Here is a 23,775-nt window from a genome sequence, read left to right as displayed (position 1 = left end):
GCGATGGCTGCAGCACTGCCGTTCAGCTGCTGAGGCGCAGCCTCTGGAGAGCCGGCCGCCTCCTCTGAGGGCTTTGGGGGGCTGCTGGAGGGGGGGGGAGGCGACGTCTGCAGGGCGATAGGCAGACAGAATATTAACAGAAGAGCAGCAGGACAGATGCAACGTGACAAAGAGGGAAATTATAGCTGTGATTGATATTCAGGTGGGATAAGTACAATAAGATCAAAATGTATGGATTCTACTGTGGGAAGTATGAGGTCAAGACATGATGGAGATGAAGGAACTGTCTATAAAATATACTGCTTTATTTGGACGGGAGCAGCAGCAAAATATAATTTAGATGTTGAAAAAAAGTCTATTTTCACCACTGTACCTTGTTGTAAGACATCTTAATCTGACAGGGAAGTAAAACTGTTATCTATTCGCTCTTCAAAGCCAGCAGACTCCTTTGTCAAAATCTATTATTTAGGACACCGGAGTTTCCAGTCTACCGCTGCCTTGATCAGTTAGTTTGCTTGTTGCATCCAAACTTAAACGTGCAAAAGTCACACAATAACACAAACTATGAGACTAGTCGCGGCAGTGGTAAACCAGCATCTCCTGAATTCTGCACAGAAACATTACTGTTTCTATCAAAGGACTCCCGTGGCAGAGGCCTGCATAGTGGCAACGTAAACTGAGAAAACAGTCAGTACTATATACATTGCTTAGCTTATATACTATTATACACCAACAATGAATACTTTACTCACACAACAGCACTGCAAAGAATCTCAACTATCGCTCTAAAGAGCTAAGGATAAAAGTGTAGTGGTTCTTACCTGTGATCTGTTGGTAGGCGTCTTTTTCACCACCCTTGGTTTAGCTGGAATCTCTTTACCCCTCCTGTGATCAAGAGACAGAACGAGGAGTATAAGTAGTCTGATTTAGGGTTTGATCTCACCAGCGATAAATTGCTCATTGTCTCCATCAGTAATTAACAGCCCATATTAATGTAATCACTATAACTCAACAGTCCAACTTTGAATCCAGAGTCATAATGACGGCATACAGTCATATGCTTGTGGCCGACTGATCTACCGAGATTATAAGAACACAGAGAAAATCCAGCTCTACGATAACTTGTCAGTTGTTAGGTGTATGAAGGATCCTCATGTTACTCACCCTCGCCCTGCTCCCACTGACACCACCTGCATGTTGAAGCCCCCTCTCCCACGGACTGGTTTGTTCCCGGCCCACTGGCCGACGACCATGCCAGCGATCTCCAGTTTCCCTCCCTGGGGGGGGATTGACTGAAGGCCTGAAGAAAGAAGAAAAGTGACTACTGATACTTTTCTTATTGTAGGGACTTAAATAAGAAACTATAGCGTTGTCAACATTCTATAAAACATGTATACATGACCTACTAACTAATACTCTCTATAGTACTGTCTGTGGTTTTGCAGTAAGCAGCGTTTCCCACAGAATTTTATTTTATTTGTGGGGGCACCGCACCCCCCCGCAAGAAAATACATGCGAGTTCGTGGCTACTGTAGACAACTTTCTTGTTGCTCTGTGTTGCGTTGCTAATGAGTGAGACACACCGGAGTTGAGGATCTGTGGGGTTTATTCTCCCAAAAATATCATTTACAATTTAGGCATTTAGCAGACGCCTCATTCCAAAGCGATTTACAGTGACCGATTGCAGGGACATTCTCCCTGGAGTAACTGAGAGCTAAGTGCCTTGCTCAAGGGCACACTTGTAGTGGTGTTCCAGGCGGGATTTGAACTCGCAACCTTCGGATCATCAGCCCACCTCACTATCCATTAGAACACCAACATTCTTTTTTTTTTTTTTTAATAGTATCATTTTTTTTTATTATGAGATCCATTTGTGGCGGACGATATTTAATTGTGGCGGGAATCTGTAAGGCTTTATATTAGCGTCATTTTATAATACACGTGCTGCAGCTGTAACGAGTTGTTAGCTCTCACCATCTCATCCTCTTCCTTTATGGATTGCATTGAAGTAGAGACATCAATAACAAGCTTTTCAATGTTCTCACTTTTGCATTCTTAAAAAGCTGCTAAGAACTGGTTCTAGTACGACATTTGGTTCAAAATGAAGATAATTCTAAATCTATGAAAAGGACAAAGTATGTTTAAAAAAAAAAAAGGAGGCATCTGTGTACCTGGGAAGGCTCTTGGTCTGTGCTGGGCGGGGTAGTGAGGATGGTGTGGGTGATGATGATGAGGCATGCCCATGGGGCGAGGTGGGTAGAGGGGAGGCATGGGGTAGAAAGGGGGCACCATGGAAGCGGGGAGGAAGGGAGGAGGTGGAAGAGGAGGGGGAGGAGGAGGAGGGCGGGACAGGTTGATGCCCTCGAGGATTGCCTGACGCATCTTCTCCACCTTGGACACCAGCTCCTCCTGCAGAGCACAGACACATGTGAGAAGTTATTGCTGTTAACGCACCACGAAGCTGAAGTGGAAATGTCTGTTCCCCAGACAGCCGTTAGCAGAGTGCCATTTGATTCTGCATATTAACATGTTCCCTGTGAGAAGCATTTAGCAAGTGAAGGACGTTCACAGTAACCGACAGCAGTCACATTCTTCCAGTTAAACATTTATTAAGTTCATCAATAATTTAAGATTATTAACGTTTTAGTTTTCAATCAGTACATTCAGTGTTTGGACCAAGTTACTCCTGGAAAATAAGGATGCCTAAATTGAAACAGCTTCAGCTGATTTGACAACATGCAAGATATTCATGTTTTAAATGTTAGTTTCAAATTGGACTGGGAACCGGCCATTACACAAAGGCATTCAAATGCTTTATGAACTACATTTCTGTATTTAATGTACTTACTTTGGACTTGCACATAGAAATGTATATATATATTTATTTGTCTTCACTCACATATGTATATATGCAATCTTAACTTCTACGTGCTGCATCAGGGTATATGCAGGAATCCTGAAGTCAGATGTAATCCCTTTTAAGACCTCTTTGAAGACCCTTTATACATTTTAAGACCTCATCGTCACTTTGAGTTCTAACCGGTTACCTTGGCGACACACTTTACCTCACATTGACTATATACAGTATTGATTGTCCTTCCTCCTTATCTTCCAACCATTTGGACGCAAACTTGCATTTCCCCATAACGATGTTGTTTAACAACCGGCGTAAACGGACCTTCGCGCGCTATCAAGCAGTGAGCGTGCGATGTCCTGTTCAGATGACGTCAGATCCAACGGGATGCCATAAATAAACTACACAGAATCACACTACACACCTACGCAATGATTACATTCAGGCAGACTGTAGAATACAACCTCTTTGGACAATTGATATACTTATTGGAAACAAGCTACAAAATGTAATACTTTGGAAAAATGCAGTTTAATACTTTTCAATAGCCTTCATTTTCACTAAATTGATTTATCAACTTTAATACTTTTTGAGACCCCGCGGACACCCTGTTTATCTAATCTTTTACCTTTATTTTAATTCATACTGCACCTTATAATTTATTTTCATTAATCTTGTGTGAACACTTGCATGTCCTCTGGGTTTCATTCTCATTATTGCTGTTGCTGCTCTGACGATTTCCCAAGAGTGATTAATAAAGCGTGATCTTCTCTTTATTCACTTGTAATTTCATTAAAAAAGACACACATCCATCATGTCCTCTGTTTATTGCTTCCACACGATTACATAACCGTACCTGTCCCTCGCACATGTCCAGCAGGGCGGCCCGGTCCCGAGCGGCTCGGGCCAGTTTGCTCTGAAACAGTTTGCCGTCAAAGAAACCCCACGGGCAGCAGTGTTCCCATGGCAACGGCTGGCCGCACACATCATTGATGAACAGCGCCGTGTCAACGCCGGCCATGAAGAGGGAAGCCAGCTGCACGCCGCGGGAATCCACCTTCTCCACCTAAAAGGAAAACACACACATTTAAAATGAGAATACTGTTTAACTGCAGACGAGTGGCCGAACATTTCAAAGTGATAAAAGTTCTGAGAACCTTGAGATCTGGCCCTCAGGAGATGTTCTATCTAGCCTGTATAATGAAAATCCCTGAGGCTAGGCTCAAAAGAGGGAATTAACCTCATGCAACTAAAATGTTATCAACTCAAAGCGCTCGATCTTACTTTCAAATAACTTTAGAAAATCTAAAATACATAGATCTCTTTTTTTCATAACCAGAAGATGGATTTATCAGTAGTTTATCTTTTGACATCACGAAAAATACTAAATACCGTAATTTTCGGACTATAAGCCACGCCTTTTCCCCAATTTTTCGACCCTGCGGTTTATATAACGGTGCGGCTAATCTATGGATTTTTTACAGCTAACGGCCACCAGGGGAACTCCTAAATCTATGGATTTTACAGGTTACAGTCCACCACCTTTAACTCTATGGGCTCTATGGCCGGTCCGCGCCCCCCACCTTTAAGCGGCGGGCTCCAGCAGGAATAGCTGGAGGCCGGAAAAGAGTGAGACAGGTAGCGCGCAAAAGTAAAAGTGGAACCGAGAGTGGTACGAGAGACAGAACGAGAGCAAGACAGACAGACATTACGAGGGCGAGACAGTTTGTCCCCGTACCACTGGTTGAAAACCACTGCTGTAGATCACTGCCGGTACGTGCGCTGGGAGCGCACCGTTTAAGTTTGAAAGTTGAAAAGTTTGTGTGTCTGAAACGCTATGTGATACAGTACAGTTTACACAGCACAGCACATGTTCTGTAGCTACTATTGCACTAAATGCTAACACTTGAATACGTTATGCAAATATGCAACTTGTTTGTTGAAATGTTAATAAATGGGAGCTTCCTCAAACAGCCATCTCTTTCCGACAATCCCCTCTGTGCACGAACCCTTACATATGGTAATTAAACATTAAAACACCTGCGGCTTATAGTCCAGTGCGGCTTATATATGTACACATCATTCAATTTAGCTGCTGCGGCTTATATTCAGGTGCGCCTTATAGTCCGAAAATTACGGTACATGAATTACAAACAGAAACCCTTATCAATGATTTTGAGGAGTGGGGTCTCACCTTGAGCTCCTGGAGCTGGTCCGGTTCGTAGAGCTGGCTGGAAACAGCCTGAGCCAGAAAGGCATCTAGCTCGTGTCTCTGGAGGATCCTTCCACCAGGCCACTGCATCATATACCTGAGAGAGAGGCAAGACAAGGCTCTCTTTAGAGCAGGAGCAGAGATACGGGGCACAGATGTCTACAGTCATCACTCCATATGCAGGTGCAAAGCTTTACGATAAGAATGGAAAGTGTGCCCCATGACATGATGTCATTTTCAATATCACTGCCAACAAGGAAACCAGATAACCCTTACATTTGCTAAAGATAATTGTTGGAATTGTTGCTTTAAAAGTGACTCTAGCTATTGTTGATTATTACATTCTTGTAAGTTGATGAATGGTATGATCATTCAGTCTGAAGTGCGCTGGGAAAGAGCTGAACTAAACTCTTCAGATACACATAGTCAGTGTTTGGCTGTTTAGGTGCTCCTGCCAATCTCACATGGGAATTAGGGCCACTGCACACACAATGTTTAGTAAACTACACTAACCCAGCAGCATCATACCTGAGCACGCAGCACATGAGCAGCAGATGCTGGGGGACCTGTGCTGGGTTGAGGAGGGCTGGGCAGTCGGAGCGTAGGCAGGCCAGGAAGGCCCTGGTTCTCCTGGAGCGGTCCTCACTGGCTCGACCCAACCACAGCCTCCGCAGGTTGGGGCAGGTCCACTCCCGGAAACACAGGGCGGGGACCAGCTCCGGAGTCAGGGCCGACTTGGCTTTACCGCTGCTCCACTCTTTGACAATCACTGGAGGAACTGTAACGCAGAGGAGAGAGAGGAGAGTTAAAAATGTACTAGGTTTCGATTAAAAGACACAAGAAACAAGAAACAAGAAACTAGTGATGTGACGTTCGTGAACGATCCGATTCTTTTGAACGGCTCTTTGGTACGAATGAAGGGAACCAAGTCCTACTTGGCGAGAGCCGTTCTTTTTATCATTGGTTCAATGCCTGCCATGAATCCACTCGCCTTTAAAAAGGAACTCGCTTTCCTGAATGCACATTAGCCGTAGATGATGGCATAACGCATGCTGCTGGAGTAGTAGTTTGGCTGAGAGATGTAGCAAGTTATACATTTTCTAAAAGTAGATTTATGGCAAGACAGTCAATCATTATCCTGGTGATTCTTTTGCAGATAAACCTATTAACCCCGCCCCCTTGAAAAAAAAACTGCTCTTTTGAACGGCTCTGGGAAAAGAACGGAGCCATAAGATCGGACTCCCTTCAAAGAGCCATAATTCAAATCACAACATGATACTGATGCAAAGGTTTTGTGCTTGCTTTGGCACAGGCTAGTCTTTTAAGAGCACAATGAATAGGGTGTGTCGCTTTTTGTAAAACAAGATTCAAAGTTGGAATAACCCCAGGGTTTCCCACACATAGACTATACTTGAGCGGGCCGCCCAGGTATATTAACGGCCGCCCAGGTATATTAACGGCCGCCCAGGTATATTAACGGCCGCCCAGGTATATTTCACGACCCATTTAGTTTTTTTTTAAATTCGTCCGTGACCACGACGCCATCTGTGATTGATTAACTTGTGGACAATGATCCCTCGCTCTATGCCTCCAGTACCCAGTCCCGGACTGGCCATCGGGAGGACCGGGGGGTTTCCCGATGGCCTGGCCTGTTAAGTGGTCTGCCTCACACAGGGTGACTGGCTGTATACATGATGTGGGCTGCCGACATGGCCACTGTCATACAGATCATAAATCAAAGCCCTTGATTGGTCTCTGTGTGTCATCCAAGCTCGGGATAACCTCAGCTCAGGTGAGGTAAAGGACTCTGAGTGTTTAGATAGTTAACTTAGTCTAAGTTCTCAGTGGGTCTCAAACGGTTTGGTCACCATTTATGTAAACACACATTTCCATTTGAGAGGGTAGTGATTAGTAAAATAAGCATGAATAAAAAACAACAAGTTAAATAGGTGAAAAAAGGTAAGATACACTTTTACAACTTGTTGAGAGCTAAAACTAGTCTTTGCTGCTGCCTCAAAGAGGAGAAGGGGGGAGAGGGGGGAGACGGGTGAGGCTGATTCAGGAGGACGGACACACTCACAACTATAAATGAACCAAAAATAAATAAATAAACAAGTTTCAGTGTTTTTTTCATATTGGAAATGGGATGTTATTGGTTGTAGGGATGGGAATTTGAAAGCAAATATATATTCGAATATTCGACCCCCCAAAAAATGGTTAACCGAAATGTACATATCCTATAAAAAAAAAAAATTGGTTAAAAAAAGAATTCACAAAGAATTTTTCCCAAGATTTTTTTGAAATAATTTTTTGAAATAAATAAATACATGTTGAAATAAGTATAGAAACCAAGTCGAATTTGTCAAATGTATTGAACTGTTGATCACAGTTTGACAGCTATAGGCCTACAGCTTTCATGTGCAGAGGCGATTCACAATCAGGCCAGCTGTAGAGAAGACCCTCTCAGCTGGAACGGAGGTTGCGGGTATGGCAAGGTATATCATGTATATAAGTTTTATTTGGCATAGTTTGACCTCTACACTGCACTCACTAACCTGGTTGAAATATTTCCACACATTACTCCTTTTTGACGCCATGTCTGTAGTGTAGGACTCTTCTTAGAGTGTAAATAATTACCGGCCTATGACTGGTAACATGTTGAATACCGGCAAAACTAAATCTCTCCTGTCAAAATGGCTATATACTTTGCCACCACACACGGTTGCCAAGCAGCGCTTATTGTTGTTTAGGCTGGCCACTCATGTGTCGCGAGTGTTGACAGGGGGCGGGGGAGCACGCCCATGAACTGTTAGCGCCAGAACCTCGCAACGGCTGCGGAGCGCATTTGCGCCGCATTTGGGCCTAAGATGAGGTTTGAGTCTGCGTGATCTGCGTGTAGGGAGGGGCAGCAGCCATATCATTGGCTAGAACTAGCTAGATCTGATGGATTTGGACATAAACACGAGTGAAGTATATAACCGGACGCGAGAGAGAGATCAGCACCTGCAGCTCTGCCCGCTGTGAGGGACCGGTGAGCCGAGCAAAACACACCTTTAGATGTCACCTAACACATTTAGCTATGGCACTGTCGTACACATTGAATTATTCAATTTGATAATATGTAATCAAAACATAAAAAAATATGAATAACTTATATTCGAATACCTGAATAATTTAGAATATTCGATTAATCGTTCCCATCCCTAATTGTATGATTATTGAAATGTATACAGTTCTGTTTCATATAGCTGTTCCCATAGATCTAGTCTCTTTATTTCCCCCTCAAAATGCACCGGATTGATGCATTTTAACTCCAAAATAAATAAAAAAATCTTACCGGGGGAGCATGCCCCCGGACCACCCTAGAGGATTTGAGGTCCACCCCCACTTAAAACCACATATGTTCCTAAATACATTTACCATTTAAAAAAAAAAATAGTAACCCATGTCCATATGTTTATTTGTGGGTAGATTTAAACTATAGGGCTATCACTATGGGCCCTGCCTGTACCTGTTCGCTCTGCCATCGCGTGAAGGGTCTGCTAACAAGCGACTAACAGAAAGGTTAATGTTGCTGCACGTCACGTCACTCCAACCCCACCGCCCCAAGTATATTTCAGATCTGTGGGAAACACTGAACCCCCCCCCCCCCCCCCCCCCCGAAGGAGGGCTAGGGTTACCAGCAGCAGAAAGCTAACACCAGGAAAACACATTTGTCTCATGGCTCATGCTTTTGGGTTGTTGTGGTCATTTTAAAATGCTACTTGGGATTAAACTTATGCATTTTTCATTTATGTGATCTCTTAAGCAAATTTAGATAAATAAATAACTGTATATTGCCCAAACAAACATTTATTTGTATTTAATCTTTCTGGCAGTACCTCCATGGCCCACCAGACGGTGCTCTAAGGCCCACTGGTCCAGAACGTTTTTTAGTTAAATATTATAAGTTACTGGCACTGCAAGAAATGTGTATTTGCATGCTAAAAGTAAAGCCAATAACAAACTGGATTCAAAAAAAAAATTCTCATTACAGCACAAGACTCAGAAGCACAATACTTGACAGTTTTTCAATGTTAGATGTCAATTCTATCTTTATATCTGTATATGTACTTTCTATAATTAACGGATGAGATTCATAAGTTCCATAGGGCAGGAAGGAGGGCAGGTGTGATGATGAAAGGGTTAAAGGAAAGAAAAAGCTATATAGTAACAGTTAAGAGATATCAAAAGGCGTGATTCCCAGAAAGAAACTGTAATAAAAGTGAGTATACGACATGTAAAGAGCATATTCTCCACTCAGTGTGGGGGCCTACCTTCCAGGGGGGCCCTCTTGCGCATAGCGAGCCTCTCCAGGCGGCGGTGGGTTTCAGCCAGACTGAAGAGCACGCCGTAGCCATACTGTCTGGCAGCGCGGAACAGCAGAGAGGCCGGAGGTAGCTCAGAGTTACACTCATCCTCTATACACACTGGCATCTTCATCTCTCCCTGAGAGAAGTGAGGAAGAAGAGATTACATGGATGATCATTTATATTGCTGTTGGTGACACCGAGAAGCTGTTTGACATCCTCGTTGATCCATTTCCCATATGGATTGTCTATATTACAGGGTATATGCAGGAACCCTGAAGTCAAATGTAATCCCTTTGAAGACCCTTTCCATACATTTTAAGACCTCATCTCCACTTTGAGTTCTAACCGGTTACCTTGGCGACACACTTTACCTCACATTTACTATATTCAGTATTGATTGTCCTTCCTCCTTATCTTCCAACCATTTGGACGCAAACTTGCATTTCCCCATAACGATGTTGCTTAGCAACCAGCGTAAACGGACCTTCGCGCTATCAAGCAGTGAGCGTGCGATGTCCTGTTCAGATGACGTCAAATCCAACGGGATGCCATAAATAAACTACACAGAATCACACTACACACCTACGCAATGATTACATTCAGGCAGACTGTAGAATACAACCTCTTTGGACCATTTAGATACTTATTGAAAACAAGCTACAAAATGTAATACCTTGGAAAATGCTGCTTAATACTTTTTAATAGCCTTCATTTTCACTAAATGTATTTATCAACTTTTAATACTTTTTAAGACCCCGCGGACACCCTGACAAACGACACATAATGCACCCTCCTGGGACAGTATTCCTCTTCAATTGCATCAGGTTTCTCTTCAACTTCCCCCCGTTAACTGGGTTATTGAGAGTTTTTCTTAAGATACTGCAAGGGTCTGAGGACACAGGAAATAGTGTGTTGCACAGATTGTAAGCGCCCCTGAGGCAAATTAGAAATGTGTAGAATTGGGCTGTAGAAATTACATTTTATTTCTTGATACCCCCAACACCCGCATTTTTTTTTCTACACATAGGGGCAAAGACAGAATACACACTTGCAGAGACCAATGCAAGCAAAAATAAAAACATGGGAGTGAGGAAATCCGTTTACCTTGGTCAATATGTGGTAAATCTGGGGGTACATCAGTCCTCTTCTGTGCCTGTGCTCGGCTACACGAAGAACCTCAGCACTGACCTGAAAAGCAAAGCAAAAAAAACGTCACAAAATGTAACTTTGAACACAACCTAGAAGTAGTTTTTGTATTTCTCTAATTGACACAAACCTGAGGCAGAGGGGGTGTGGTGATGTCCATGTGACTGCGCGTCGCCATAGACAACAGTGACGGAATGTGTGACACGTTCCCGTTGCCTTGGGAACCGTCTCCAGTGGCCAAGCCCCCCCTTCCAGTGGGATCCTCCCAGCGAGAGGACTTGTCCGTCAAATGGCTGAGAGAAAGGGTTCATGGGAGTGTTCAGTAAAGCTCGACTGGCATTCATCATGTTTCTGTTTTTTCAAACACATTTTTGTGTTGGATGCCAACTTTGTTTATATTACTAATATTGCATCAGACGGAGATTAGCAGCAGCCACTCAGTCAACAAAACCAAATATTCAAAATAATCAAAGCCTTTTTCACCACATACAAATTGTTTATATTAATGTCAAATATAAAGTTAATGTGTGATGTCAATGCCTTGTTTTCCAGTATTCAAAATTCAAGCATATTCCTTGAAATCACAAATTAAAGCATTTTCCAAACTGTCAAGACTTTCTTCAAACCCTGACAAGTGACAAGTTTTTAAACCATGTTAAGATTATTTAAACTGAAAATCACATGAGTTCCTTCTGCTCCTCCTCCTCTTCAGTATCTGTAATCCCTCAATCTCTAAGCTGCACCTGGGCTTCTTTACACCTTAAGCTTGTTGACAAAACGTCAGACAGTCAACAGGTGTATGTGTTATTGAGCTGTAATGGATGCACTGCATTCAAGGAAGGGCTCATTCCCCTTTTAACTTATCTTAAATGTCTAGCGTCTTACTTTGCGTTGCTGTCGTTGGGTTCGTCTCCGTCTGATGACGATGAAGGAGACGGAGAGGGACCAGACTGAGGGGCAGTGTGATGATTGGGTAATCGATTTCCCCCCTGAGTGGAATCATATGGAGCCGACCAATCAGTGAAGCCCATCTTGCCCGTCAGCGAATCGTTGAGGTCTTGGGACGGTGGCGGCGCGTTCTGGAACATAGGGTTAGAGCCCGGTCCATATTGAGCATTTTGATAGGGCGGCTTCAACCCTGGAACCTGGGGGGGAGGAAACTGGAAGCAGAAGGAAGGGAAATGGATTCAAAAATAAGTACGTCCCCTCCTGACCCAGAAAGCGACGCAGGTTCTGGTCCAGGCTCTCGTCATCTCACGCCTAGACTACTGCAACTCCCTCCTGGCTGGTCTACCTGCATGTGCCATCCGACCTCTGCAGCTCATCCAGAATGCAGCGGCTCGTCTGGTCTTCAACCTTCCTAAATGTTCCCACACCACCCCGCTCCTCCGCTCCCTTCACTGGCTTCCAGTAACTGCTAGAATCCACTTCAAGACACTGGTACTTGCGTACCATGCTGTGAATGGATCTGGCCCTTCCTACATCCAGGACATGGTTAAACCGTACACCCCAGCACGTGCACTCCGCTCTGCATCAGCCAAACAACTCGCTGCACCCGCACTGCGAGGGGGACCCAAGTTCCCGTCAGCAAAAACACGTGGGTTTGCTATCCTGGCTCCAAAATGGTGGAATGAGCTCCCCATTGACATCAGGACAGCAGAAAGCTTACACATCTTCCGGCGCAGACTGAAAACTCATCTCTTTAGACTCCACTTCGAGTGATAGAACTATTAACAGAGCACTTATATACTAATAAAGGACTGGCTTATCTAAAGCCAGTTGAGTAGCACTTGAAATGTTTGGCTCTATGAAACCTGATGTACTTATATGATTCTGTTTTCTTCAAGTTTGTATCTTCTTGGTCGGATGCACTTATTGGAAGTCGCTTTGGATAAAAGCGCCAGCTAAATGCAATGTAATGTAAAAGCAAGGAGCGAAGCGAGGAGAGGAAGGGAGGAGAGTGGTCCTTTCAGAGATGTGAACTAATACAAGGGCCGGACTGAATATATTTTTATTTTATAGTTCTTCATATAAAGCCGTCAGTCCTCATATTTATGACTTCATTTAAATGAATGTTTTTATAAATCCTCTAAAAGAATCCTCAGTTGGAATAAAGTAATACCCTTTATTAGTTTCGGCACTGCCCGCCCCTTTATGAGACCAGCAGCCGGTCTGAGTATATTAACTCTCATGAACGCAGATTATGACGGATTCTCCCTCCCAATGTTCCAAAGGGAAAAGTCTACTCTTTCTTCACAGGCCAGTTGTCTGACGTTCTGAGACTCAAATAGCATTTTTGGAGAAAACTCATGAGAAATGTAGCTTCTGAGAGTCAAGTTTGTCTGATCTGTCCATCTCAAGTGGATCTGGAAACAAAAAGTGGTAACGGTACTCAAAATGTTTTTTTAAGTTGAACACTTTTAAGCAAACGACAATTAATGTTTGTGATCGCCCTAGCAAACTCATTTTAGTAAAGCTTAACAGCTCTTTAAGCTGTGTGTATGTAAAATAACCAAATAATTTATAAATACATCAGACCACTTAGAGACAGGAAGTGTATACCATTTCATATCAGCCGTTTGTAATACTTCATCTTTTGCCTTCCCACGATATACACGATTATATTACTAATAATATTACTGTAGCCTAATCTTCATCTGTACTGTGCAGAAATACTGGGACTAAACTAAAAAGGAAATGCTAAATATTGGAAAAGAGCTAAAAAAGGAAGCTTTCAAACTTAAAACTAAATCATACAATACCGTCCTATTTGTTCTGATAAACCGTAATCCATTCTGCTACATGGAGATCTAATTACACACACACCAAGGAGGGAGAAAGCATTCCTGAGTTGGGGAATCTACCTGATTCTTTCCAGGCTGCATCGGTCCCATGTGGCCGGGTGGTCCCCCAAATCCAAACCCAGGTACTGAGCAGAAGAAACAAAGACGTAAATGAATATCTTCTCCTCTTAAATACATACACATGTGGTACATCAACAAATGATGATGCAAGAGTGTGGACCATTGATGTCTAAACTTGAACTACTCACAGATGAAAGCTGAGGGCCCCATGTTGGGCGAGCGAGGTTTGGAGGCAGCTGAGAAATAATCCACGGCTTTTTTGAATCGCTGCACCTTGTCCTCCATGCGAGACTGGAAACAAAAGAGCAACGTGTTATGTTGACTGCATGACATGGTGAGAAGGAGAAGAGAAATTGCACAGGCCAGGTGGATGCACACACCTGTGTCCGATTTACTGTATTCCGTATCAGACGTCAGCAATGGGAATGTTATGAGTGAATGATCTGACAAATGTCTGAAGTTACCCTGCCTTGAAATACAAGGGTGCCACAGGTGGCTTTCATGACTTGGGGTTCAGTAGGGTTGGGTTTTTAAAAAATGGCTCGATTTTAGATCCATTACAAATCAGTGACTTACGTGAAATTCCCTAAAATGTTAAGACTGACAATATTCCTTTTCTCCTAATACAGGGTTCCTGCAGGTTTCGCCAACTCAAATGTAAGACTTTTTAAGACCTTTTTAAGACCAATTTGAATAAAATTTAAGAACTATTTCACGGCAAGAAAGTATGAAGGCAAATTGCTATGAAAGAAGAAATACGTCCCATAATTACTTACAAAGTAAATGTATTCATGTTCAACATAAGAACAATGACTGAACATAACAGCACAGAACTGTGTTAGCCAAAAAGTGTGTATGTGTCTCTGTGTGCTTGTGTGTGTGTTCGGGCTGTGCAATTAATCGTATTTTAATCGCAACTACGATTTTGGCCTGCCACAATTACAAAAACAACATAATCGAAAAAAACAATTATTTAGCTTTGCTAGGTTGTGACAGTGACAACATATTTAATCTAATTAATTTGAGTCTAATTTATATTTATTTATCATATTTATATATGTTTAGTAGCTTGTGGAAGTGCGCTCCAAAATATTTGTTGGTCTTGTTTATTGGTATTTATTATTTTGATATTATTTATTTAAATATATAATTATTTTAATTATTTTTTGTATTGCTTTTTCAATTGAATTATACGTTCAGGGTAATCAACAGTTAAAAAGATAATGTTCAAATTATTATTTGTTTTAAAGTTCAATGAATGGATGTTTTCAAAGTCAATGAATAATCGTATTTAATAATCGCGATATCAATTATTGACCAAAAGGAATCGTGATTATGATTTTGTAATACGTAAAGCGAACGCACCCGCAAGGACACCTGGCCTCCTACTGGTTGAGGGATTTTGACAGGATTGTTGCACAAAAGTTTCGAGCGCGCACAGAATAAATCTGAGAGCAGAACAAATCTGTAAGCAGCAATATATCTGAGCGCAAGCGTACAGTTTGAGCAGAAGCAGAGCTAATCTAAGTGCAAGCAGGCACTATTTGAGTGTGAGGACAGGGTTTGAGGGAAAGAAATCAATAAAGTATGCTCTCAAATTTAAATACCACGCTCTTGAATAAAGATAGGGAATAGCCTCCATACCCCCGGTGTTGTTGCGGGAGCTGCTGCACTAGCTAACGCTAAACTAGCTAACGCTACATTAGCAAAACAAACGCTGATTTATTTTGCAAAAGGTGCTTCAAACACGTTCCCCTCCACTGGTTTCAACCAAGCAGTAAATTAGATGTTTTCCAACCAAATACGGTTGAACTTACACTTCCCCATATTAATTTGTATTGTAAGTAGATTCGAAGAGACATGAGTTTCTGACTGCCGCTAGCTGAAGCTTAGTTGCTAGGTTACTAGCTGGGTGTTCTCCGATAAGGGGCCGGGGGAAACAAAGTTGGTGATTACTGGTTCCATGTTGATTTATTTCAATACAAATTGTTGGGGGGAACTGAAAGGCTATTACCGTACTGGTTACTTTGCAGCCCGGACATTTTCCCCAAAACACATTTTAGACGCGATCGCAACACAGAAGTACCTTTCAAATCCGATCATTTTTAAGACCTTCTAAATCATATTTAAGACCTTTCTTATTTTTTTGGTCATATTTAAGACTTTCTTAAGGCCTTCAATTCAGATTATCAAATGTAAGACTTTTTAAGACCCTGCGGGAACCCTGTAATAGTAAAAAAAATCGTATGTAAAAAATATCCCTAAATGCTTTAATTGGTCTCAGCTCAAACCTATTTATTTGACTATAGATCATTTATAGGTCAAATACATAGTAAAAACATTTAAAAAGGCCAAATAATTTCACCATAGTTCTTAGTAAACATGCCTTAAACGGGGTAAATGATGTTGGGGACTATTTTCAGAGGCGGAATAATCCACATTTGGTGCTCGAGTGAGTATTTGGCTCAAAATAAACCTTTGTTTTATCCTAATGAAGGATCGCGTCACCAAATGTAACAGTGACGCTTATTGATTTGTTTTTAATTGTTTTTGAACAACTATAGAACGTGATGGCATAGAGGAAGAAGATGTATAAGAATTTGGATACAGTTAATTATTGGTACCTTTAGAGTACCACCAAACTTTTCCGTACGATCTAAGTCTAAGAGATTTGTCTACAACAGTTTCCTGCAACAAGTAATGAGATAAAAGGATGTGCTGCTCCAACTCAGAGAATCAGTTGTTTACTGGACTGGAGTAAGCATGGCAGTGCGCCGCGAATACTTTTAAGAGCAAGAAAAATTCACTTAACAAAAAACGAAAAAGGGAACATTCTCAAGGGGGGCTTCAAGTCATTTGCTACTCAAACATTTATCCACATTACCCCTACTACATATTTAGTTTAATCTCATTTGACAAAAAAAAAAATTCAATACCGAAATGTTAAAGCGCTGGACCCAACTACATTTTTAGAAAGTATTATTTTAAATGATTAAACCTTTTGTCTACTAACTTCCTGTTGATCAACCAATACATGAATCAAGGTCAACTTTACAACTTGTTTTAGCTTAGCCGTAAATTCAGCTCCGATGGAAAAAAGATGGCAATCGCAAAGATTCTTAAGAAATTAAATTGAAATATAGACTTTTATATTTAGGATAATCGTGTTAAACATTTATATGAACAGTGGGGGATTTCTATGGTTTAACACTGATGTGAGGAAGTGAGGAAGTGCAGACGCTGACTCAGGATCTTGTGTCCACAGTCGTGACCTATTTAACAACATGCAACAGCCTGGCATGTCAATCAGACGGAAAACATGAATCTATTTCAATCCAATTTAACTCAAAAAAGGGTTAACAGAAACACATCACTGTCAGAGGGGGAGAGGACCCACCTGTGACTGTTTGAAGACATCTCTGGCGATGGCGTCGAGGTTTCCCAGGTCTTTGATGGAGGAGACGTACTCTGAGACGGCCTTGATCACCACCTCACAGGGCGGCAGCACCAACTGGTGGGCTCGCACCTGAGAGAGAGAACAGAAAACAGGTTTAAATACACATACGCCTGTTGGGTGGGGAGCAGGGTAAGATTATATGATGATATATACTGTGCATGGATAGATATTAGGGCTGTACCCGAATATTCGACTATTCGAATATTCGTTCGTTGGCCAACTATTCGGGTTTCAATTTCATTATTCTGATTTTTTTTTTTCAATTTTTTTTTCTTTTCTTCTAAATGTATGCTATTAATAAAGGCGAATTGCCATATTCTTATACTATATTTATACTTTTTCATTGCACTGTTAAAATGGGGAAATATATACAATCTCAGCCTGTGCTCCTGACATCGCGTTCACTCACAGTCACAAACGCAAACGGCACGCTTCACCTCGCTTCACCTCGTTTCACCCACAAAATGCCAAAGACTTCAGCTGCGTGGGACCATTTTAAATTGGACGACGGTAAGAAGAATATGTGCCAAATATATGCGATAAGAAACTGGCCTTTTTTGAAAAAATATTTTTGGGGGAAAAAAAAAAAATGGGGAAAAGAACATTTATTAAAGAAAAATACAAATCTCTCTGCAACGAATATTCGAATATTCGCTGCTGATTACTACTGAATATCCGGAGCCCGAAAAAGGGTATTCGGGACAGCCCTAGTAGATATGTTACAATATTGCTGATAATGCAATCCCGCACACAATTAATCTAATTTCAGAACCTTATCCTATGAAACACCACTTAAAGGTAGGGTAGGTAAGAATGGAGAAACCAGCTCGAGTAAGCTAGAATTTGAAAATACACAACCGAAAAAAATCTGCCACTTCCTTCAGACTTCCTTACAGAGCCCCTCCTCCAACACACAAGAACGCGCACATGACCAATGAGGGCACGAGATAAGTTTGTGCACGAGATGGAAGGCTGACAGGCAGGTAAGCCATCCAGTTATCAGCCGCGGGCCGAGGCAGATAATTGGACTTGCTTTTTACAGCGCCACGGCTTCCACAGATGACATATATTTGCCGTGATGCCCTTGAGCAAGGCACCGGACAGCCCACTTCGTCCCATTACTCCCCGGACACTGTACAATAGCTGCCCACTGCTCCTAGTACTAGACTCCTGGTACTCGGATGGGTTAAATGCAGAGGCTAATTGTCACTGTGTGCTGTGTGCTCTGCATGTGTGACCATTAAAGAGCGGTTTCATCCCTGATTCTATTCTATAAGATATTCATTGTTATCAGGATGTTAAGAGCATTCCATGGAATATAACAAAAAGTGTTTCTGAAGTGAATTACCTACCCTACCTTTAAGCTGCAACAAGTACACGGATTTCTCTTGATAGCTAAACTGGATTTTTATGTTAATCACATATTTATTCCATTAATTTCTATAATTGTTTAAAAGTCATAATTTCCTAAATGTTTCACAATAAAAGCTTCTGAGAGGATTTTCCTGTTAAAGACCAGTCAATGGAAAACAGGAAGGCTTTTCTCTAATATAAAAAATAGACTTTTATTACAATATGGAGATTTGATATAAAAGCTCTGGTGCTTATGTTTATATTTAAAACGGTAAATCAGGCCTCCCTTCACTAATTGACTAATTACTTTATAATGTGATTATTAGAGTTCGTATACTTTTAAATTAGGCTGTGGTTTGCAGAGGACTTAATGTGGTACCTTGAGAGAAGCGAGAGGGTGTTCTGGTCCCAGCAGACTCCAGTGGAAGGCAGCCAGGTCCTCATCAGGCAGAATATGATTTCCTGCGAGACAGAAACTCTTTCATGTTTGCTGCTTCAATAGAAAAGTCAAACAGACAAAAAGGTGTGCCAGAAACACAAAGCGTGTCCACTGAGGTATGTGGGAGCGCGGTGATAATTACCCAGCAGAGCAGCAAAGCAGGGCAGGTGCTGTGTCTTCAGCCCGAGCTGCCTGGCGGCCTCAGACAGCAGGTACTGGTGTGTGGTCAGGTTCTTGCCGTTCCAGCTCAGTTTGAGCCCGTGCGACGAGAAGTAGGCGGGTACGTTGCAGAGAGCAAACTCAGAATCCTGAGCGATCAGGCCGGAAAATCCAAAGTCTCTGTAAAGAGACAGCACTTCCTGGTGGTGGTCCTCCAAAGTCTGTACAACCTGTGGATTTACAAAACACCAAAACTCTGAATTTCATGTCTTTTTGTTTATTACCTTGTTGTTTTTAGTTTAGATTCAGCTCTTCAGAAGATTTTGTTTCTTTATATTTGGTTTGGGTTTTAAGTGTTTTTGTATTCTGTTAAATTCAAGTATAATGTATAATGTATTTTGATAAAGAACGCATGGTTGGAGAACTGCATAGTTATGTATGTAATGTTTAAATATGGGAATACACTTGAGTACTCTTTCACCAACAGATTCAGATGTTAACATTAAACTTGGGATGAATAGCTTGGTAAATAGCATTTGGGATGCATTGAGTGAGTATAATATTTAAGTCATGTTCTTGTTATTTTATTCTACAAGGAGTACACTTGTCGAAGCAATTGTGACAGTGCCATCGGGAAAATTGTGGTGGCCATTTTTTATAAAACAAAAACTATCAATTCATCTATAAAATAGAGAAAATAAAATGAAATGTACGATAATGTGCAGCCCTACATTTACAACTGCACAATATAAACTTTTTAATTCAATACCAAAAGCAAATGAAAGGCAGAACTGAGTACATTACAAAGTTTATCGCAATAGTTAAATTCAATAAAGTTTTCTATATTCTTCCACCTTCTGTACAATGATGGATCTGGGAGACTGATCAGCAGCCAAAGCAATCACTGCATACTGAATGGACCAGGATAGAGGTCACAGACGGCCAGTGGTGCTGCCACTTTGTATACTCTCAAAATACTTAAGCTTCATAGCACTTGCAGAAATACATCTATAGAAAATCTGTGCAGCACCAAACGGTTCTAAATCACTGGTAGTGATAGAGACACTTGGACCTAGGGCAACACAAGTGTTCAGAGCCCACTCATGCAGAACCCATTGGAGGGTGAGGTGCACGACTACACCAGAGAGCGAGCATGAGAGCTTCAGACTTGTAATGTTAATCTCGTTTAACTATGTCAGCGCTAATGAGAATGAAAACTAAATAATTATACTCAGATATATTCCACATCGGTTTGATGAGCTGGTAATCAAACCTGTCTTCAAATGAATGCAACATGTGGCAATGATGGCTGAGTATGATAAGCTGTTTCACAACTATTCAAAATCGCTCAACATGTATTGTGTCACACTGATTCATAATCAAACTGAAACTAAATACCAATGTTAACATCCAGAATAAAATATCACAATAATTAGAAAATGACAAACTAGCTGGCATGCAGCACATGTAAAGCTGAGAAAGTGACAGAGGAAGAGTAATGACTTCAGTAAAGGTGCCATTCAAGCCGAGAACATATATTTTAAGCCACAGAAATAGGACTGTATCTCAGAATACAGGTCGGAAAAACAGAAAGTACACATGGGAACAGTGAGTAATGATGTTATACACACACACACAGTGGCAGAATGTGTTTTACCGTAATGTGGGTGGGATTTTTCTGTTCTCTATCATGTCACAGTACTCTGTTGCTTTTTTTTTTCTAAAGTATAAATAAATACTATCATGCAAGCAGATAGGCAGGTATGTCAAAAGATAAAATAGTAATGTTGACAGGAGTGAACGATGAGAGTCAATCAGTGATTTTGATGCATTCATGGCAGGCCTAGAACCTTATGAGTCACATTTCCATTCTCAAACCCATTTAAACTTATTTTTGTTTAAGATGATTATAGTACACCCAACTACTATAGTTTTAACCATAGCAAATATTCTTGAAAATAGGTCAGATGCACACATTTTTATTTATTTAAATATTCTCAATCATCCATTAACTGAAATGCAAAACAAATCATTATGAATGTGCCACTGTCAGGCAACAGGGGCCTATTAATAGTCTATCCACTCAGCAGTTGTTCAACAATGTATAAAGGGTTCAATGAGTTCATGTTATGTAATATATAGGCTGGTCTAGGTCATGTTGCGCAATACATGTTGCTCTAATGCACAGACTGGTTTTGCCGGTAGATGCTGTTCCACATTAGCACCGGATACATTTCTCCTCCCAGTAGACCAGCACAAATAAAGGAGAGCAGATAAGGCAATGCATCACTGATATAGATATATATACTCTGCTGGTTTAAAACTGCCAATGCAAAAACAGCCCGTTTGATAGATTATGTGTGTTTTGCTTAAGTTCTTAGGGCTCGTATGTGCACTTGTTCCTCAACTGGAAGGAGTTAACACGGCGCTGGATGATGTAAACTGCTAAATGGGCGTGCAACAAAAAAGGGCAAGTGTTAAATTAACAGCACAGCACATGACCACAATAAAACAACTTAACACAGCTTTGATCACACATGGCTCACCCGCACTCGGAAGCGGAACATGGCGAGGCGGACGCAGTGGCTGAGGCAGGCCGGGGGCAGGAACCATGCTCTGGGAGGCGGGGTGGCCTTGCTGCCGACGTGGTTGACTATCAGCTGCGCGGTCTGTCGCTGGCCCTGAGCTCGCCGCGCCCACTCGGGCCAGCGCTCCTTCCCCAGTGTGCCGTTGAAAACCACGACCAGCTCCAGGCCCCCCTGGTACAGGCAGGCCTGCGACAGGGCGGCCAGGTAGCCCAGCATGGCGTTCCACTCTCCCCCGCACACCCAGTCCGTCTGGTAGCCGCCGTAGAGGCGCTGCAGGCCGGAGTCAGCGTCGATTAGGATCCTGGCAGGCGGGGGCGGGGGAGGCATGGGCCCGGGGTGATGTGGGTGGTGGTGTGGGTGATGGTGGTGAGGGGGCTGGCGGGCCGCGGTACGGGCAAGCTTCAGGAGGTCCACCGGGACTGCGGCCCCGGGACACCGCTTCTCTAAATACTCTTGAAAACCCTGCACTCCCATGACGGTGTTGTTCAGCCTGTGTGTCTGGCCGGGAGAGGGCTCTGAATACGTTCTGTACGCCGTGTTTGTAATGTAATGTGGGGCGAGACCGGAGCTAGCTGTGCACTTTAGGCAAGCTAACTGGTCTCCGATTCAGTGAAAAACTGTAGTTTAGTTAACCCTGCAAAACAACTTATCTGTCACCCAGATTAGTGAAATCAGTCACCATGCACTGATGTACACGTGTGTCAGCTATCGTTACTGATTCCGAGATATCGAACAGCGAATTTCTCAGTTTTGGTCGTGGGTGCTCAGTTTAGTGTCCATCCCTGTGGATTTTTGGTGAGATGCCAGCAAGGCCAGTGTAGCTACCTACCACCAGAAAAAGTTCAACACATTTCCTGCTCCCATAATTTGGCTTTAACATAACCAGCTTCAAAAATGTAGTTGGCAGCAAGTAACGGAAATGCAGCAAGGTGGTTGATGGTGTTAAAAAATGGCAAATAAAACAATTACCCTGCTAGTTTGTGCACATGAAACAGATGCAATACTGCGCATTAGTTAGCAACCCACAGGCTGGATGGCCAGTTCGCGGACATGATGTTAAACCGAGCAGCTTTCTAAATCGTTTTTTTTTTTACCTGACAGCTGAAATATTTGACATTTAATCTGCACTACCTCCGGCAAATATCACCGCGCTTGTATCGGTAGCTTGTTGGTGAGCAGGTGTCAGAATATGAATTAAAACAAACTAGCAAGCGGTGTGCCTGGCTAGCTGCACTAACAGTTGCTAAGTGATCGTTAGCCGTTAGCTGCTGGCAGGGTCCCCGGCGTGATTTGACGCGTCAACTCCCGAAGACAAGTCCGGGGCCGACACGACGCGGAATGAGATGGATGTTTAACGAAATAAAAGAAAAGTAACTAAAATTAAATTAAAATAAAAGCCCGATGGTGCCTCCCTCGCTGTCTTCCACACTCACGGCTTCATGTTGCAGAGGGGAACATTACTTCCAAGCGACATCAGCCATCTTGCGACTTCCTCGCGGCCCAGTGGAGTGGGAGGGAAGGCGGAGGGAAGTGCAGGAAGGAGGCGCGGCCGGAGGAGGGATGCTGGGAAATGTAGTCTTATTAGCGTATCACGTCGTACTGGGACAGATTTGGTGGGGAAACGATTAAAACTACAACTACCAGCATGAGGATACCGACAGTTTGGACGAGGATAAAAAAAGCTGGAGAGAGAGGAGAATTTCTCCAAGTGGCCCACAAGTGATTCAAGTACAGACGCCGTTATTTGTTAGTTAACCACCAGCCTCCGATAATATCACCTCTTTCATGTCAAAACGCAGATATTTATAATACCGGTAATGCTAGCTGACGTCTGCCACTGTAGACCAACGTGGATGCTAATGAAGTATTTAATGCTTCAGTTGTGAACATATAAGCGGTGTAAACCGGTGAATTTTAAAAAGTAAACACGAATCAACCGTTAATGAACGTTAGTAGATTAGAAAACGAGTGAGCGGTGGGTGTAACAGGTACAATGGTGATGTCCGGTTCATGGTGGATCTTGTGTGTTATGTCGCCCTCCTGTGGTTCACATTGGTACTCTCAGAGGAATTTAGATTTCATATTTTAATCAATTTAACACCAGGAATTTTTACAAAACAAGACAGGGAACTCAAATACAAAGACAAAGGATAGTCATCAATCAACAATGGTGGAAATTGTGCAACAACACAGTCTATAAATAATTGTGGAACCATTATTCTAAAAATTAATAGAGATAAATATACTGTACAGGCCTACGTAAAAAATAAATAAACAAGAAGAAATAGAAACAATAAATGTATATTTTGTATTGTAATACATTTAACACAAAGGATCTATATGCAACACAA

At 42.2% G+C, this 23,775-nt stretch overlaps 1 protein-coding gene across 1 annotated transcript in view; it reads right to left on the bottom strand.

Annotated features, from left to right (window-relative positions):
- The window catches only part of fam120c (family with sequence similarity 120 member C), a 28,919-nt gene extending 5,964 nt beyond the window's left edge, over nucleotides 1-22,955 (bottom strand). Inside the window, 17 exon segments of the mRNA XM_079679443.1 lie at nucleotides 1-107; nucleotides 822-885; nucleotides 1,165-1,300; nucleotides 2,172-2,409; nucleotides 3,711-3,920; nucleotides 5,049-5,163; nucleotides 5,595-5,844; nucleotides 9,383-9,554; nucleotides 10,523-10,606; nucleotides 10,695-10,857; nucleotides 11,450-11,724; nucleotides 13,429-13,493; nucleotides 13,617-13,719; nucleotides 16,826-16,954; nucleotides 18,618-18,700; nucleotides 18,820-19,066; nucleotides 21,383-22,955. Coding sequence (XP_079535569.1) covers nucleotides 1-107; nucleotides 822-885; nucleotides 1,165-1,300; nucleotides 2,172-2,409; nucleotides 3,711-3,920; nucleotides 5,049-5,163; nucleotides 5,595-5,844; nucleotides 9,383-9,554; nucleotides 10,523-10,606; nucleotides 10,695-10,857; nucleotides 11,450-11,724; nucleotides 13,429-13,493; nucleotides 13,617-13,719; nucleotides 16,826-16,954; nucleotides 18,618-18,700; nucleotides 18,820-19,066; nucleotides 21,383-21,898 — 2,957 coding nt within the window. The 5' untranslated portion in view covers nucleotides 21,899-22,955.
- Between the last annotated feature and the right edge of the window lie 820 nt (nucleotides 22,956-23,775).

This window comes from Notothenia rossii (genome assembly GCF_949606895.1).
Source record: "Notothenia rossii genome assembly, chromosome: 4".
NCBI classification, from domain to species: Eukaryota; Metazoa; Chordata; class Actinopteri; order Perciformes; family Nototheniidae; genus Notothenia; species Notothenia rossii.
The sequence above is the reverse complement of the archived record's forward strand: the minus strand, read 5'-3'. Positions and strand labels throughout refer to the sequence as shown.